Source organism: Meles meles, chromosome 10 (assembly GCF_922984935.1).
Source record: "Meles meles chromosome 10, mMelMel3.1 paternal haplotype, whole genome shotgun sequence".
Classification (NCBI taxonomy): domain Eukaryota; kingdom Metazoa; phylum Chordata; class Mammalia; order Carnivora; family Mustelidae; genus Meles; species Meles meles.
In genome coordinates this window covers 15,243,343-15,262,701 of record NC_060075.1, presented here as the reverse complement: position 1 = coordinate 15,262,701, position 19,359 = coordinate 15,243,343, and the positions used below count along the sequence as shown (strand labels likewise).

Sequence of the window (19,359 nt, the reverse complement as noted above, 5' to 3'; positions counted from 1 at the left end):
TGTAACAAAAGACAAAGAAGAACACTACATAATCATAGAGGAAACAATCCAAAATGAAGATACAACAATTATAAATATTTATGCAACCAATATAAGAGCACCCATGGGGCACCTGGGTGGCTCAGTGGGTTAAGCCTCTGCCTTCAGCTCAGGTCATGACCCCAGAGTCCTGGAATTGACCCCTGCATCGGGGTTCTGCTTAGCAGGGAGCCTGCTTCCCTCCCACCTCCCGCCTGCCTCTCTGCCTATTTGTGATCTCTCTGTCAAATAAATAAAAATAAAATCTAAAAAAAATAAATAAATAAGAGCACCCAAATACAGAAAACAGCTATTAACAAATATACACAAAGTATCAACAGCAATCCAATAATAGTAGGGAATTAAAACACCCCACTTACATCAATGGATAGATCATCCAAACAGAACATCAACAAGGACACAGTAGCTTTGAATGACACATTGGACCCCTGGGATCTAACAGATTTAGAACATTCCATCCTAAAACAGAATACACATTCTTTTCAAGTGCACATGGAACATTCTGCAGAATAGATCATATGTTAGGCCACAAAACAAGTCTCAACAAATTCAGAAAGGCTGAAGTCATACCATGCATCTTTTATGACCACCATGCTATGAAACTAAAAGTCAACCACAAGATAAAAATATGGAAAGATCGCAAACACATGAAAGTTAAATAAAATGCTGCTAAACAATGGATGGGTTGACCAAGAAATCAAAGAGGAAATAAAAAAACACATGGAGACAAATGAAACAAATAAACAAACACAATGGCCCAAAATCTTTGGAAAGCAGTGAAAGCTGATCTAAGAGGGAAGTTTATTGTAATATAGGCATATTTCAAGAACAAAATCTCAAACAACCTAACCTTACACTGAAAGGAGCTAGAGAAAGAACAAACTAAACCTAAAACCAGTAAAAGGAAGAAAATAAAAAAGATCAGAGCACAAATAAAGTAGATACTAAAAACAAAAACAAAAACAAACAGAACAGATCAATAGAAACTAGGAGCCAGTTCTTTGAAACAGTCAACAAAATTGAACAACCTTTGGCCAGAATCATTAAAAAAAAAAAAAAAAGAAAGAAAGAAGGAAAGAAAAGACTCAAACAAAACCATAAATGAAAGAGTAATAATGAACACCACAGAAATACAAAGGACTATAAGAGAATATCATGAAAAATTATATGCCAACAAAGTGGACAATCTAGAAGAAATGATAGATAAATTCTTAGAAACATATAACCTCCTAAAACTGAATCAAGAAGAAACAGAAAATTTGAACAGACCAATTAACAGTGATGGAATCGAATCAGTAATCAAAAGAGTCCCAACCAACAGAATCCAGAACTAGATGGCTTCACAGATGAATTTTACCAAACATTTAAAAAAATTTTTTTAAAGATTTTATTTATTTATTTGAGAGAGAAAAAGAGAGAGAGAGAATGAGAGAGGTCAGAGGGAGAAGCAGACTCCCTGTGGAGCTGGGAGCCCGATGAGGGACTCGATCCCGGTACTCCAGGATCATAACCTGAGCTGAAGGCAGTCGCTCAACCAACTGAACCACCCAGGCACCCAAACATTTTTTTTTTAAGATTTATTCATTTATTTGAGAGAGATGGGTGGGGAAGAGCAGAGAGAGAGTGAGAATCCCAAGCAGACTTCCTGAGTGTGGAGCCCGTAATGGGGCTCAATCCCATGGCCCTGAGAACATGACCTGAGCCAAAATCAAGAGTCAGACACTTAAATGACAGAGCCACCCAGGTGCCCCAAATTCTACCAAACATTTAAAAAAGAGTTAATACCTATTTTGTTCAAACTATTCCAAGAAAACAGAAGAGGAAGGAAACCTCCAAATTTATTCTATGAGGCTAGCATTACCCTGATAAAAACATCTCTCTCTCTCACACACACACACACACACACACCAGGCCAATATCGCTGATGCACATGAATGTAAAAAGCCTCAAAAAATATGAGGAAGCCAAATCCAACAATGCATTTAAAAAATAATTCACCACAATCAAGTGGGATTTGTTCTTAGGATACAAGGGTAATTCAATATTGCCAAATAAATCAATGTGATACATCACATCAACAAGAGTAAATAACAATATGATCACTTCAGTAGAGGTAGAAAAAGCATTGGATGAAGTACAACATCTATTCATGATAAGAACCCTCAAAAAACTATATTTAGAGGGAACATACCTCAACATAATAAAGGCCAGATATGAAAAACCCACAGCTAACATCATACTCAATGCTGAAAAACTGAGAGATTTTCCCCTAAGATCAGGAGGAAAAAGACAAGGATGTCCACTAACCACTTTTATTCAACATAGTACTGGAAGTCCTAGCCATAGCAATTATACAACAAAAAGAAATAAAAGGCATTCAGATTGGTAAGGAAGTAAAACTTTCACTATTTGCAGAGATATGATACTATGTATAGAAAACCCCAAAGACTCCACCAAAAAACTACTAGAACTGATAAATTAATCAGTAAGGTCACAGGATACAAAATCAATATACAGAAATCTGCTGCATTTCTATATACTAATATTGAAGTATCAGAAAGAGAAAATAAGAAAACAATACCATATATAATGGCACCAAAAATAATAAAATACCTAGGAATAAACTTAAGCAAAGAGGTAAATGATCTGTATTCTGAAAACCATACAACACTGATAAAGAAAGTGAAGAAACTAGAAGACGACACAATAAAATGTAAGATAGTCCATGCTCATGGATTGGAATAACAAATATTGCTAAAATTCCCATACTACCCAAAGCAATCTACAGATTTAATGCAATCCCTATCAAATACATCTATCAAAATACCAACAGTATTTTTCAAAGAACTAGGTCAAATGATCCTAAAATTTGTATGGAACCATAAAAGACCCTAAATAGCCAAAGCAATCTTGAAAAAGAAGAACAAAACTGGAGATCTCACAATCTCAGATTTCAAGATATACTACAAAATATACTGATCGAAATAGTATGGTACTGGCACAAAGAGACACATAGGTCAGTGGTACAGAACAGTGAGCCAAGAAAAACCCACAGTCATATGGTCAACTAATCTTCAACAAAGGAAGCAAGGACATGCAATGGGAAAAAGACAGTCTCTTCAGCAAATGGTGTTGGCAAAACTGGACGGCAGCATGCAAAAGAATGAAACTGGACCACTTTCTTATACTACAAACAAAAATAAAATGAGAATAGATTAAACACCTAAATGTGAGACCTGAAACCACAAAAATCCTAGAAGAAACCACAGGCAGTGACTTCTCTAACATGAGCCACAGCAGCATTTTTCTAGATATGTCTCCTGACCAAGTGCAACGAAAGCAAAAATAAACTATTGGGATAAATAAAAAGCTTTTGCACAGCAAAGGAGAGTGTTATATACAACCAATGAGTCATTTACACTACATCAAAAACTAATGATGTACTATATATGCTAGCTAACTTAAATAAATAAATAAATAAACAAATAAAGGCAACCTATGACATGGGAAAAGATATTTGCAAGTGACATATCCTACAAAGGGTTAGTATCCAAAATATAGAAAGAACTGATACAACTCAGTACCAAAACAAAAGCAAAACAAAACAAAACAAAAAAAACCAAACCAAAACAAATAATCCAATTAAAAATAGGCAAAAGACATGAACAGACACTTCTGCAAAGAAGACATCCAGACCCAGGAAAAGATGCTCAACATCACTCATCATCAGGAAAATGCAAATCAAAACTACAATGAGATATCACCTCACACCTGTCAGAATGGCTAAAGTAAAAACAAAAAAACAACAAAAAACAAAAAACACGAAGCAACAGGTGTTGACAAGGAGACAGAGACAAAAGGAACCCTTGTGCACTGTTGCTTGGAACGCAAACTGGTGCAGCCACTCTGGAAAATAGGGAGTTTCCTCAAAAAATTAAAAATAGAACTACTCTACAATCCAGTAATTCCACTTGTGGTATCTACCCAAAGAAATGAAAACATTAATGCAAAAAGATATATGCACCTCTATGTTTATAGCAGCATTATTTGCAATAGCCAAATTATGAAAGCAACCCGAGTATCCAACCATAGATGAATAGCTAAAGAAGAGGTGGTATTAAGGAGGGCATGTATTGCATGGAGCACTCGTGTGGTGCATAAACAATGGATCTTGGAACACTGAAAAAAAATTTTTTTAATAAAAAAAAAAAGACGTGGCCTGTGTATGCACTGGAATATTACTCAGCCATAAAAAAGAACGAAATCTTGCAATTTGCCATGACATGGATGGAGCTAGAGGGTGTAATGCTAAGGGAAATAAGTCCGTCTAAGTCCGTCAGAGGAAGATAAATATCATACAACTAAACTCATGTGGAATGTAAGAAACAAAACACATAAACAAAGAAAAAAGAGACAAACAAAATAACAAATTCTTAACTATGGAGAACAAACAGATGGTTAACAGAGAAGGGAGGTGGGGGATGGGTGAAATAGGTGAAAGAGATACACTTACCATGATCAGCACCGAGTAATGTATAGAAAGGCTGCATCACTATACTGTATGCCTGAAACTCATATTACCCTACATGTTAAGTATATTGGAATTAAAAAAAAAAAACCAAAAACTAAAATGAAGTTAAGGAATTAATTAAGAATAAATAATTATGTGGGGTTCCACGACACAATTTACTCACTGATTCCCCTATTACTAGGCATTTGGGGGCTCATAATTTGTCGCTATTATGAATAATGCACTAATAAATATCTTTGCACATGTAGTTTTTTCCAGTAGTTGGATTTCTTTGGGGAGGAGAATCCTAGATTCTCAAAAGTGGAATTACCAAATCCAAAGTTCAGTAAATAGTGTTGCCCAGCTGCTTTCCAAATGTTCAGTGGTTTATACCACCATTGAAAATAGAATAATTGTAGCTGATATTCACTGAGAGTTTACAACATGCCAGGCACTATTTTGAGCCCTTCATATCTTTTCTCTTCTGTAATCCTCAAAACAACTACAGGAGGTAAGTACTAACACATTATGCCCATTGTACAGAGCACATTACTATGGAAAGATACAACACCGATATGGTGTCTCGCCATGGTTTTAATGGTGCATTTCTTTAGTAATTCTCAAAACTGGGCATTTTTCATATGTTCACTTTCACACCCCACACAAATATTCCTTCTATGAATTCATTCTTCCTGTCCTTTGCACATTCACGCTCTGAAGTCGGCCTACTTACCAATTTATACGAATCATCCTCTAATAAAAAACACCTCATGGACCTATCTGCTGAATACTTCCCCAGATACTGTTTTCCTTTTGCTTTTACTAATTTTTAGACATAGACACAGACATATTTGACCATTTTACACAGTCAGAAAGTATATCTTACTATTTTCTATCACAGGTTTTTACATAACTTAATCTCTTATTAGAAATTATTAGAAAATAACATCCTTTTCAAATGTTCTATATGTATCATTTCCCTATTCTCCTAGAGTAAAGATGGATATGTCTGAATTTTGTTTCGGATATGTAATACACAACAGTGTTCCAATAAGCAATGATAAGCAGGAGAAACAAAACCGACTGTAAGCAGGGTAGAATACATGAAATCCTGTCAGACATCCAGATACATTATTTGTTTGGCTGACTGATAATGCAACATACAAGAACTTCCAAAGAAACAAGAATGGGTAATTATCCACCAATTATTACAAGTTTTGAATCGGCTTAAACTGGTTCCTTGATGACATTATAAAGGTAGGGATCATCCAGAAAGTTAGAAAATAGAAAAAAATAAAAGATAAGCTATTTAATATGTCACGGCTCCTCACTAAAGCTTCCAACAGGAAGGTGAAGAAATGAAAATAAAATAAAAAGGGAAACAACAGAGCAACTGCGCCCTTGGAATAAACACAGATAGGCAGAATGAAATTTGAGGATTTTTCAGAGTATGCTGAGCTGTATTAAAAAAAAAAAAAAAGAAAGGGCTTAGAATCTTAGAAACTCCACAGATGCTTTGGGAACCATGAACAGCCGTTCATAGTATCAACTGTTCTTGAGACGGGGTTCCACGACACGAAATCGCAATTAATTAATTTAATTAATCAGTGATTAATTAATGGTAATTAATTAAATTTAATTAATAATTAATTAAAAAGCAATTTTTAATGCTCAGGTAAACCGCTGGGGCAGACCAGCCCAGTGCCATGTAGGAACCTCAGCTCGGCCCTGCTGGGCCCTGCCTGTCACCTACGAGCAGCAACCTTCGTCACGAGGAACAAATGAAACAAAAACCTCCCTCAGGTCACTGGCCAGCAATGTCCAGAGCTGCTTATCACAAGCTGGAAAAATGCCTTCTTTAAAACAAACACTGTTTTAACGCCACACCAAGAGCCCGGCCAGATATCTTTCAGTGTACCATGAGAATTTAGAAACTGTCTTCTCTGGAAGAGTTGTGCTGTGAATTCCAGGTGAAGGGACAGCTTCTGAGACACAGACCCAGGAAGAAACCAGAGGGCGTCAGTCCTGGGATCTCTCGGCGACCCTCATCTCCCACCTCCCCTGCCTACACCTCCACCAGGATCCAGGGGAACGCGGCTCAGACCAGTGGAGGTGTCACCGAACACCGGGACACTGAAACGCCGGGAAGTCTGACATGTCCTCTGCCAGACTGTGGCCGAATGCAAGCTAAACAGCCCCATGTACCTGTAGTGCCCCCGACAGGCCGTGGCCGGGCCACCGATGGCGCATCCTCCGAGTAGATCCCTCGGGCGGCGAACGGGGCATCAGCCGACGTCTGTGGCTGCTGGGGCTCCGGGGGAACGAGCTCCGAAGACTGCAGCAAACCGGAGCCAAAACCTGGTCTGAAGGCAAAGCAAGCCCAGGCATCAGGACCACACGTCCCCCCGGCTCTGGTATTTGACTAGTGCCACCCTTGGCCCTACAGACAAGGAAGACCTCTCTGCCTAGCAGTGTATTATCTGTCTCCTTGCCTGGAACACGAGCTCCCTAAGGGCAAAGGCGTTTTCTCTTTGCTCATGTACATATCTCCAGCGCCAAGAACAGTGCCTGGGATATAGCTGGTGCTGGAGAAATCTCTGCCAGATGACTGAGGAAGAAATGCCTTAGCTCACAGACCCCAGGAAGGTGCAGGTGAGGTTCCAGCGCCGGAGCCTCTCCAGCATGGGACTCAGTGGTGGTTCCCAACCTCGGCTGCACAGTAGTATCTTTTAAAACCCCCCGATGTCCATGCTGCACCCCAGCCCAATGAAAACAGAACCTCTAGAGGTGGCACCCAGATAGGGCAGTTCAGAGTTCCACTGACGGTCCTGATACTGAAGGCTGAAGACCAGTGCTTCAAGTGGGGGTTCTCCTACTTTTTGGTCTCAGGACACCTTTATAATCATAAATTACTGAGGACTCTTGAGAACATCTGTTTATGTGGATTATATCTACAGATATTTCTTGCATTCAGAATTAAAATGAAAACAGTTTTAAATACCTATGCCTAAAATTAATTTAAAAATCACAATATTAAGCATCTTACCCGTTAATATGTTCTCATGAAATCAATTATATTTTCTAACCCCTCCCTCCCCAAAAAGTAGTGAGAAGAGTTTGACTTTTTTTTCAAATCTCCTTAATAGATAACATCTGGATTTTCATATACTTTGTATTCAATCAGTTGCTGTCAGTTAGAAATCCCACTGATTTATTTTGCACTTTGAACGGACACATGCATGATTTTATGACATAAGTCATTTGGAAAATATGGGTTCATTGAGTTATGCAGACTTCCTAGATATTGATACATTTCATTTGGTAGTACCAAAAAAAATTAATTCATTAATATCACCACTGAGCTCAGCAAAATAGTCTTTTAAGTACTAGGAAGTTGTCAAGCGCCCAGTGGCAGACAAAAATCAAATTTTCACTTGAAAGCTCAATTTTATCATTGACAACAAATCCTGTCAGTTATTTTTCTTGAAGTGACAGGCTCACTTCCTTCATTCTCAAGACAGTGTCTGCCAAGCAGCACAAGTCTGAATGATGATGTCTGCCAATTGACAACGCAAACGGAAAACTGAGCAGCAGTACAGATCAGTTCTCGACACAAACACCTGAGCAGGTGCTTGTCCTTCAAAATCCCATACTGCACAAAGCACTTTATATGTATTCCTCTTTTGTCCTCTTTTGTGATTAAAAACTCAAGGGTTTACTTTTAATAAAATTAGTAATTTGTACTACTTCATCAAGGACATGCTAACATAACTAACAAGCTGGCATTTTTAAAAGTCGGACTACATGGTGGTGAGGAATATGAGGACATTCAGGCCATTTGGTGCCTCTGCCTCGACTCGGGCTAAGGCTCCAGAAGTTTCATCCACCATTGCTTTTGCCCCTCAGTGTAGGCATCAACACAATTTAAAAAAAAAAAAAAAAAAAAAAAAAAAAAAAGGTCAAATAACGCTTTAATATTATTATGAAACACAGTTTTGACTTCATAGACCCAACCCACCCACCCAAAGGGTGTCGAGGACCCTCAAGGGTTATGAGAATCCCACCTTGAGAACCACTCTTCTAAAGAAACTCGAGAATAAAAAAATACGATAGTCCAATTACAGCTCTTTGCAAATGACAGTCAACTCGTAATTAACAGATCAAACTAGTCTGAGGAGAACACAGACTGGTTTGCCCCTACTCTATAGTCTTATTTCTAGAGCACCTCCTGGCAGCTGAAGCCTGAGCTATTTATATTGCTATCTGTAGATCACTGCTACTGTTTTAGGTTGACCTCGGAGAGAGATGCCTGACATTTCTGACCTTACGGATCTAAGAGTGTAACATGAAGGCATGCTGCTCCTTCCGCATCTGTAGCCTGCAGTTCACCTCATCGAATCATAATCTCTTGACCACCTACCCAAGAACTAGCTCTTGCCTTTTAGTTATTTCTACTTTACCCAGTTATCCTCCTCCTGGCTCCATGTGCATCCTTTTTATCCTAAATTGTGTGCACACAGTTCATTTGGATCCCAATCCCCCAGAATCCTTTAACTTGAGTAGCCATAAAATTGGCCATCCAAACCAGAATGCCTTTGAGAGTCCAAGTGATTAATAATTACTCTAAAAAACAGGTGTAAACTGCACTGAGCTGGGCAAACCAGATCAGATCACCCCCCATCTTTAACTTCTGCCCCAGATCACCTAATCTTCATGCACCCTCTTTACCTTTGTTGTTTTTGGACCATGAAGCAGTGCCTGGGCTGGGGAGGGCTTTGGGGGAGAATAAAACAAGCCCCTCTGAAAATGTGGGCAAAGAAAGAACAGAAAAAAATGAGGAAGCAGGTAACATTCCTACTTCTGTGTGATTTGTGGTCATTGAAAGAATAGTTGAATATGACTTCTGAGATTAACTGGTTTTCTGCAATTCCTCCTTTGTAATACAAAATCATTTGTCCACTCCTGTGGGTCTGCTTATGGACTCTTTATTCTGTTCCCCTGGTCTATTTGTCTAGTTTTACAGTGATAGCACAATGTCTTCATTACCTTATAGTAAGTTACAAGCTTTAGAACAGTCCTCACGTATTATTCTTTTTCTCAAAGTGTCTTGAGTATTATTGGCCCTTTGCATTTCTACATACATTTTAAAATCAGCTTGTCAGTCTCCACATATCTCTTTAAAGACAATGAACTACGAGGGTTTTGAATAGGGTCAAAATGAATCTGTACATTACTTATGGGAAACTGATATTTTAAATACAGTGAGTTGCCCAATCCATGAACACTTTCTTTAGAGGGCTTAGCTACCTTTTGTGAGATTAATTCTGAGATATTTTATATTTCTTAATGCTATTTTGGGTATTATCTTTAAAAGTTTTTATTTTGTCTGTTGCTCATGAACAGAAATAAAACAGATTTTTGTATGCAGATCTTATATCTAGCTATTTTGTAATTTATCTATCTTGTTAAATACTCTTAATACTAACAATTTATGTGTTGACATTTGAGGGTTTTCTTTTTTTTTTTTTATAAACATATAATGTATTATTAGCCCCAGGGTACAGGTCTGTGAATCGCCAGGTTTACACACATCACAGAACTCACCATAGCACATACCCTAGTACATACCTTCGCCAATGTCCATAACCCAACCACCCTCTCCCTACCCACCTCCCGGGGCAACCCTCAGTTTGTTTTGTGAGATTAAGAGTTTCTTATGGTTTGTCTCCCTCCCCAGTCCCATCTTGTTTCATTTTTTCCTTCCCTACCCCTCAAACCCACCACTTTACCTCTCAACTTGACATTTGAGGATTTCATTTAAAAAAATATATCATTTGAGAATAATAACAGTATTATTTCTTTTCTTGAATTCCTTAATCTTTTTGTTTCTTTCTTTTTATTTGTTTCATTAAACCATCTAGACCCTCAGGGCAATGCAGATCCCCAGGGCAACAGAAGTAATGGAAGCAGCTATCTTTGTCTTGCTTCTATTCTCAAAAGGAGAACTTTCAACATTTCAACCTTAAGTCATATTTGCTGAGATAACTTATCATATTAGACAAGGTCGCTTCTATTCTCTGCTTGCTAATATTTTCACCACGAATGGATGATGAATTTTATCAAATGCTCTATTTAGTGAAATGAGATTTCCCTTTTTTTCTCCTCAAGGTAGTGAATTAGATTGGCTGATTTTCCAAAATGTTAAATTGCCCTTGCATTGTTGGAACAAATCCAGTTTGGCTGTGATATGATATCCTCTCATATACAATGCTGGATATGTTTGCTAATATTTGGTTTCAAGTTTCTGCATCTATGCTCATGAGTAAAATTCATGAACCTTTAATGTCTTCTTTCCTGCAATTTCCCTGTCCTTGTGTCATCCTTGATATCAAGGTGATGCAGTCTTGGGGCACCTGGGTGGCTCAGTTGTTAAGTGTCTGTCTTCGGCTCAGGTCATGATTCCAGGATTCTAGGATCAAGTCCCTCATTGGGTTCTCCGCTCAGCAGGGAGCTTGTTTCTCCCTCTACCTCTGCCTGCTACTTCCCCTACTTGTGCTCTCTCTCATGCTCTCTCCCTCTCTGTCAAATAAAAAAATAAAAGATAAAGGTTATGCAGTCCTAAAGAATGAGGTGGGGAGCGTTCTCTGTTCTTATATCCTATAGATAATTCGTAGGACACTGGCATGTTTACTTCCTTTCATGTTTTTGGTAGAATTCATCATCGAAGCCCAAAGTTTTCTTTGTGGGAAGAATTTTAAGAATGATTTCAATTTCTTTAATAGTTACATGACAATTCAGGCTTTCTTTCTAGAAAATTTCCCATCCATCTTATTTTGAAAAAAAAATTTTTTTTTCAATTTAATTTATTTCTTGATAAGTTCTAACCCCAGCGTGGGCCTCCTATCACAACCCTGAGATCAAGGGTCGGATGCTCACTGACCGAGCCAGCCAGATACCCCAGAAGTTTTCCATTTAAGAATTTTTTTTTAAAGATTGTATTTATTTGAGAGAGAGAATGTGAGAGAGAGCATGAGACAGAGAGTAAGCACAAGCAGGCGGAAGGGGTAGAGGGAGAAGCAGAAAGTCTTTTCTGCTGAGGAAGGAGCCAGATGCAGAACTAAGATCCCAAGACCCTGGGATCATGAACTGAGCCGAAGGCAGACGCTTAACTGACCTACTTTCCATTTTAAATTTAACAATATTGCGTTCGTAGAATCTTCCTAACATCTGTGAAATCTTTTTTAAAAATCTGTCAAAATCTTTTTTATTTCTGAAAGATCTGGATTAATATGTCCTTTTTTCATTCCCGTCAGTGATAATGATATGCAGCTTACTTGATCAAGCTCTCCAGGGATTTACCATTTGATTAGCTTCTCTCAAAGAACCAAAGAATAGGGGAGTTTTGTCAATCTCCCCTATTATGGTATTTGTTTTTCTATTTCAGTAATTTCTTTTTATTTATTAATTTTTTTCAATTTTATTTATTTATTTGAGAGAAAGTGAGCAAGCAAACGAGAGAGAGAGAGAGCACAAGCAGAGGGAGAGGGAAAAGCAGACTCCCCTGCTGAGCAGGAAGCCCAACATGAGGCTCGATTCCAGGACCCTGGGATCATGACCTGAGCTGAAGGAAGACGCTCAACCGACTGAACTACTCGGTGGCCCCTTTCTTTAAATTTCTATTCTTATTTTTATTATTTCCTTCCTTCTACTTACTTTAGATTTAATTAGATGTGGGTTGTTTTTTTTTAAACATTGAGATAGATACTTAGATCACTGGTTTTCAGCCATTTTTCTTTTCAAATATATTTTGATTCACTTAAGGCATCAAACTCCCCCCTGAGCATGCCTTGAGATGTATCCCACAACTTTCACTATGTCGACTTTTCAAGACTCCAAGCTGCATGAGTCTGTCCAAAGTCCTGCTCACCCTCTCAGTCACCTCCTTTGGAATCAGCAGGTGCCCCTGGGAAAATCTTTGCCCAAAAGGCAGGGCTCATCTCTCTGGATTTCCTGGATCTTGGCCCCACACCACTTCACTGTCCTGTTAGCTATCTGGGTTTGGTTTTGTTTTATTTTAACATCTTGTCTAGCTTTTCTAGTTGCCCTCAGCAAATTATCTAGTCTGTCATTATTGGAAGCAGACCTTAAATTCTACCTTTTTTCTCCTCTTCAGATTAGCCCAAGAGAACACACAACTCTGAAGTTTTCATCTGCTCTAAATACTGGCTCAAAAAAGTGAGTTTACAAAATGTATAAAAGTTTATGTGAGGAAGTCCTAATGCATTTCTCCTAAAAACTTTACCTCGGCAATGGGCCTGATGGGGGAGTCATTCCATAGTCTTCATATCTCTGGAAGAAAACCAAAAGAAGATGAAGATTAACATTCCACATTTATTAGAAAGTGACAATAGCAAACATACAAATTTGGGTTTGCAGGATTGATTCTCAAGAGAATTATTTTCTCATAAAACAGCTGGCATGTCATTTAAGCATTCTGCCATCAATAATGCCAGACGATTCAGTCTGGGGAACTGAAACTACCATGCTTTAAAAAAAAAAAAAAAAACTCATTTCTAGACCTTTCTTTCTTTTTTGAAAATATGAGTAACAGCCTTCTGGCCTCTGTTTCTCCCTACAGGCGCATTCTCTACAAATCTGTATCTTCTGCTAAAAAGATAGGCCTTTGTGGTCATACTGAGTACAAATGACTCTACCCACATGGGCCATGATGGTCATCAGAGCCCGCCGGTTTCCAGCAGCAATCCAAACACACCCACAAAACTAAAGTATGTGAGTGTTGTACTGTGTTGTAGAACACTGTGGAAAGGGAAAGACTACAACGAGAACCAGAAATTAGACAAATGCTTAAAGATGAGGTTAACACCTTCAGTTTCTGAAAGTTTTCCGGCTCCAAGGAGTCCCAGCCATACTGCTGCCCTTATGTTCCACACAGTGCCTATATCCTTCGATCAGCACTTCTTACTTGAGCTAATCTCAGCTAACCATGTGTTCTTTGGCTAAAACAATACCAATACGGCATCAAATTTAAAGAAACATGTATCTATGTTGTGTTCCTCATGGTATCAACACATCCTGACTCTAACATTCATGGGACTCCTTTCAACAGCTTTGAGTCGATATTTGGGTATCAGATTTAACAAGCAGTTACGCTGGCCAGAGTCCATCCAGCTGCAGTCAGCTTGAACCAACTGGTTGTCCAGGATCTATAGCTTCAAGTGAAGTTACTATGTCAGCCTTGCTTCTGGACCTGCTCTCATATTAGATCTATTTTAAGCTGCCATTTAATGAATTAGTATTTTGTAGTAAGCACGATGAGTGCTAACCCCGGCCCCAGTAACAGAAACAAAGGGCTCACTAGCTTCGTTTTATAGATGAAATCAACTCACAAGGAAGTTGAGTAATTTCCTCCTGGTAAGTCTTTCTGACTCAAAAGACCAGGTTTTAACCACTGCATTGCAAGGCCCATGGTTCCCAAGCCAGATATAACCCCATTGAATAAATCTCTACTTTGTGAAGAAAAGTAGAGGATTTGGAATCAAACAGACTAGCCAAGCTACTCAACTTCCCTGGGCCTATTTCCTGATGCCAAGGAGGATAGAATGAACCCTATACCTCATACAGTTTGAAAGGATTATTCTGTATGAAACTGTGCTTAAATTACTTCATCTTCTGACCCTCTCTGCTTCCATTTCCTTGGCAGAGGGAGGGAGAAGAGAACCTTGTACATTTCCCCATTTGAGGTCAAACAGGCCAAGAGGATTATGGAAGAAGGGAAGAAGAGAAGGAAGAGGAGTTTCGATTCCTTCTCAAATAATTAAAGGGAAATCTGAGACCAGATAAAGATTATTCACAGTGGTCCCTGTGTTTTTCAGCAGTCTTGATTTTTTAAACATACTCATGTGCAAAATAAAACAAAACAAAAAAAGATCAAAGTTTACGTATCAGGATTTCAGGAGGTCCAGTAAGTGATAAACTAACAGAACAGTGAAAACGAGCCGTCTACTCTACCTGTTTTGTTATTATGGTACGAGGGATTTCAACTCTATTGTAATCAGAAAAAGGAAGTGATTTTTTCAGTAGTGCATGCCCCAGTGAAAAAGATTTTAAAAAATCAGAGACATAATGACAGGTGTTCAAGTGGGTCACAGCTATATAAAGCTTTGGGCAACATAATAGAATTTTAAGGTTTCAACCAGCGATGTCAAATGAAAATCCCATTTTACTGCATCCCTTCCTTCCATTCAGTATAAAACAGGCCAATAGAGCAAGAAAGACATGTTAAATCGTTGGTGGAGACTGGGATGGGTCTGCTTATAAAATGTCCTGGTTCAGACATCCATACTTGTACTTAGAAGACAGCTCCAGGGAGGTTAATGCTGCTCAGGAAAGCAGAAACACCACTCATCACCTAATGTAGCCTTCTCACCAATGCATAACTAATACCCTTATACTGTCCCAAAAAAAGATGAAAAAAAAATGTCATTAGATGGTAAATAAGGTTCATGTGGTAACTGAGGACATCCTGAGATCTACATTATTATGTTTTTACTATAGTCAAAGAAGGGAATAAAGGGTGATCAGGTTCCTTCTGGCAATAAACAGTAATTTATGACCAATTTATAAACATCATCAAATTATATTAGATATGCACAGATAGAGCCGATGATAGATTAAACAGCTATCATTATCAAAACAAGTGGGGTAATATCCAAGGTCCATGATGAGAAAACCACTCTGTTAAGCGTGTTTATAAAAATCTTGCTATGGAGGGGCGCCTGGGTGGCTCAGTGGGTTAAGCCTCTGCCTTCAGCTCAGGTCATGATCTCAGGGTCCTGGGATCGAGCCCCGCATCGGGCTCTCTGCTTAGCGGGGAGCCTGCTTCTCCCTCTCTCTCTCTGCCTGCCTCTCTGCCTACTTGTGATCTCTCTCTGTCAAATAAATAAATAAAATCTTTAAAAAAAAACTTGCTATGGATTTGAGTTCTTGGTTTAAGATGGCAGATTAAGGTGTTATTGTGGAATTGTTCATCTCCAAAACCTATGAACAATGAAAAAATAATAAAAATAATAACACAAATCAATCAAAAATTATTGCTAAAACACAAGCAGAGACCAAAGAAGCAAAGAAAGAAACAGATTCATGCCATAAACTGAGAGAACTAGCAGCCAAGGAATAAAAAAGGACTGTGGCTGCATAATGGTAAATAATAAGAATAGCAATTACTTTTTTTAAGTTCAAAGATGAGATGATAAAAGAACAGAATGAATGGAAATGGGAGACCAGAGAACTGAAATAATTTGGGACCTAATTATTGATGGAGATTATTTGAGGACTGAAATAATGCCTTTATGACTCTAAGAAATCAACTAGTGGGGAAAAGCATAGATATGGCTCCAAATCAAGTCAATGCCACAGACAAAAGGCCCATGATAATCATAAAGAAGGCAGAGAGACCAGGACAAAGTAGCTAAAGCCATTAGAGAATGAAAGGATAGGTACAGAAAACAAAGATGAGCCAACACGAAGATAATTGGTATCTCCGACTCCAATAAATGGAAGAGAGTAAGAAAATTGATTTAGATATTAAAGAAAGCTTCCCTAAAGTGAATGAAAAAGCTGAATCTGAAGATCAAATGAACCACTGCCTATTCATGGGGGGAAATGATTCAGAAAAACCAGCTGAGTGCCAGAATTATTTAGGCTTCCTAGCAGGTAGGGTACGTACGGCCCTTACCAGGAAAGGGGAAATTAAGATGGCCACGGATGTGTCAGCCTCTCCGCCCCCCGGCCTGCTTAACAGCAGTAAGTGGCATTTTAGAGGTCAGCCACCACCCTCATATCCTACATCCAAGACTGGAGCCAGAAAACAATCAGGAAGTCCTGCAGTGGTGGTGAGATGAGCTGGGTCCAACCTACATGATGCCGAGGACACTAGAGGGAGAAACTACAAAGCTGCAGCATGTTGAATGGACCCCAACTCCCTGTCTTTGCCTGCAGTGTACAATCTACCACCACTTCAACTGCCGCCTCGTGCCTTTTTTTTTAAGATTTTATTTACTTATTTGACAGAGAGAGGCACAGCGAGAGAGGGAACACAAGTAGGGGGAGCGGGAGAAGGAGAAGTAGGCTTCCCGCTGAGCAGGGAGCCCGATGTGGGGGCTCGATCCCAGGATCCCGGGACCATGACCTGAGCTGAAGCAGACGCTTAACGACTGCACCATCCAGGTGCCCTGCACCCTCTAGTCTGCACGTCTCTTGTCCTTTCATCCCATTTGCCTGAGAAACTTCTATTCTCGGATTAATCCAACTGCCCATTGTCTCCTTGTCTCCACCTGTGTATCCGAATGCTGATCAACAAAAATCCAGAACTTTAATTCGTGCCACTATAATTTTGTGACAGCCAATCTCAATAGGAGCTTCAATGCCACTAAGTAGTTACTCCTATGTCCCTAAATGGTCTTCTTTCATTCTCTACCAAAAGTATGCACAATCTCTGCTCTCCCTCGAATCTCTTGCCCTGCCACACTTGCATCATTCTCAATAAGTGATTCTGCTTTCTCCACTGTGAAAAATAGAAGCCACAATGAGATGGGAGGTCCCTCAACTTCTTGTCACCCACTACAAACATGATTATATCTGCACCCAGCTCCTCCCCACTCCCACTATTAAATTGGAAGAAATATATCCCCTCATTTCTAAAGATAATTCCTCCTTCGGTACTCTGGATCCCCTTTCCTGTACCATTGAACTCTCCCTCTAGGCTGGCTCAGTGCCATCAGCAATTAAACACACTGAGGATGAAGATTCTTCCTCTGGAATCCATTCTCTGCAGGATGCTAGTTGGGGCCACCAACATCACTCACCAAGATTACCGTGAAAACTTTCTAAATGTCTCCCTGCTTCTAGTCTTGCATTCTGACAAACCATTCTCCAATCTAAAATGAGAGCAATCTCTCAAAAAGGCACACTGAATTATGTCTTTAGAGTGCTCAAAACTCTTCAGTGTCTGACCATTACCCTCAGGATGAGGTCTAGGCTCTGTCCCAACAGCTTCCTGCTTTTTCTTTCCTGCCTCATGTCTCACCACTCCTACTTCTCACCCTGTATTAGTCCGCTAGAACTAATTTCATTGCTAAAAACATTTTGGAGCAAAAATTTTGATAGCCTCATTTCATTATAATTGACACACCATGAACTGTACATGTTCAAGTATGCAAATTTTTAAGTTTTGGCAAATGTTGGTACCCACAAACCATGTTCATAAACCAGATAATGAACATATCCATCACCACCCACGCTTCCTGGTGCCCCTCTGTAATCCCTCTGTCCCATAACCTTTCCCAAATTCACTCCATCCCTAGGCAACCACTGATCTGCTTTCTGTCACTATAAAGTAGTTTGAATTTTCTAGAATTACTAATAAATGGAATCATACAACATGCACTTTTTGGGGGGTGGGGGAGCTCCTCTCCCTCAGCATAACTATTCTGAGACCCAACCATGTTGTCATATGTATAAATAATTGTCAAATGTACAAATAATCATTCTTCTTTATTAATGAGTAGTATCCCACCGTATAAATACAGTACACTCTTTCTGCTTTTCTTGGGTGAAGCACTTTATAAATGTCAATTAGTTCAAGCTCATAATCAGTATGAATGCAAGACTTGTTCAAGTTTTCTCTACCTTAATGATTTTTTATATACTCATTCTATCAATTATTGAAAGAGAAGTGTTGAAATCTCTGCCTATAACATTGGCTTTATTTCTGCGTAAAGTTCTATTAGTTTTTACTTCCCATATTTTGATTCCCTGTCATAGGCACATAAACATTTAGGATTTTATGTCTTCCTGATGAACTGACTAATATATTACTATAAAATGATCCCTGTGTAATATTCTTTACTATGAAATCATTTTGGCTAACATTAATAGAGCCACTCAGTTTCTTGTGATGAGTGTTAACACAGTTCATCTATCTCCAGACTTTTTTCTTTCTTTCTCCATACTTTTAACCTATTTGTGGCTTTATATTTGATGTGTCTTGTGGGCAACAGATAATTGGATCATTAATTTTATTCCACTGATAGTTGCCCTGTAATAGGAATATTTAGACTATTCATATTTAATGTGATTATTGATAGGGCTGAATTTAAATCTAACATCTTGCTGTTTTCCATTTGTCTATTCTTTTAAAATCCTTGTCTACTACTTCTGAGTCATTTTCCTGCCTCTTTGCTTACCTGGCTAGTTTTGATTAGATTTCAGACCTTATTAATTTTAACTTGTTGAGTGCTATGTATTTTTGGATTCTTATAAATATTCTTGAGCTTTGTCCAGGTTCACGTATTGTTTTTTGCTTTGTTAGGTAGAACTAGGGAAGCTTTAATCTGGGGCTCATTTTGCCCCACTACTGAAGCAACCTGATGTCCCTTCTGAGTAACCTAACTGGTGCTCCATGAATTATGCAGCTTTCTGCTCTGGAAGAAAAGGAACTGTAATCATCAGCTTGGGCCGTCATAACAAAATACCATAGAATGGGTGGCTTCAACAACAGAAATGTATTTTCTTGCAGTTCTGTAGGTCTGAAAGTCCAAGATCAAATTTCCGGCAGGGTTTGGTTTATGGTGAGAGCTCTCTTTCTGCTTTATAGACAGCCACCTTCTTGCTGTATCCTCAGATGGCAGAGAGCGAGCTCTGGTGTCTCTCCTTCTTAGAAGGGCACCAGTTCTATCAGATCAGGGTTGCAACCTTAGGACCTCATTTAACCTTAGTCACCTTCTTAAAGA

General features: G+C 38.9%; 1 protein-coding gene across 1 annotated transcript in view; it reads right to left on the bottom strand.

The window, feature by feature from the left end:
• KIAA1549 (KIAA1549 ortholog) overlaps window positions 1-19,359 on the bottom strand; it is a 144,524-nt gene that overhangs the window by 10,200 nt on the left and 114,965 nt on the right. Inside the window, exons 19-20 of the mRNA XM_046020242.1 lie at window positions 12,852-12,898; window positions 6,755-6,912 (exon numbers count right to left, since the gene is read on the bottom strand). Coding sequence (XP_045876198.1) covers window positions 6,755-6,912; window positions 12,852-12,898 — 205 coding nt within the window. The remainder of the gene's footprint in view (window positions 1-6,754; window positions 6,913-12,851; window positions 12,899-19,359) is intronic.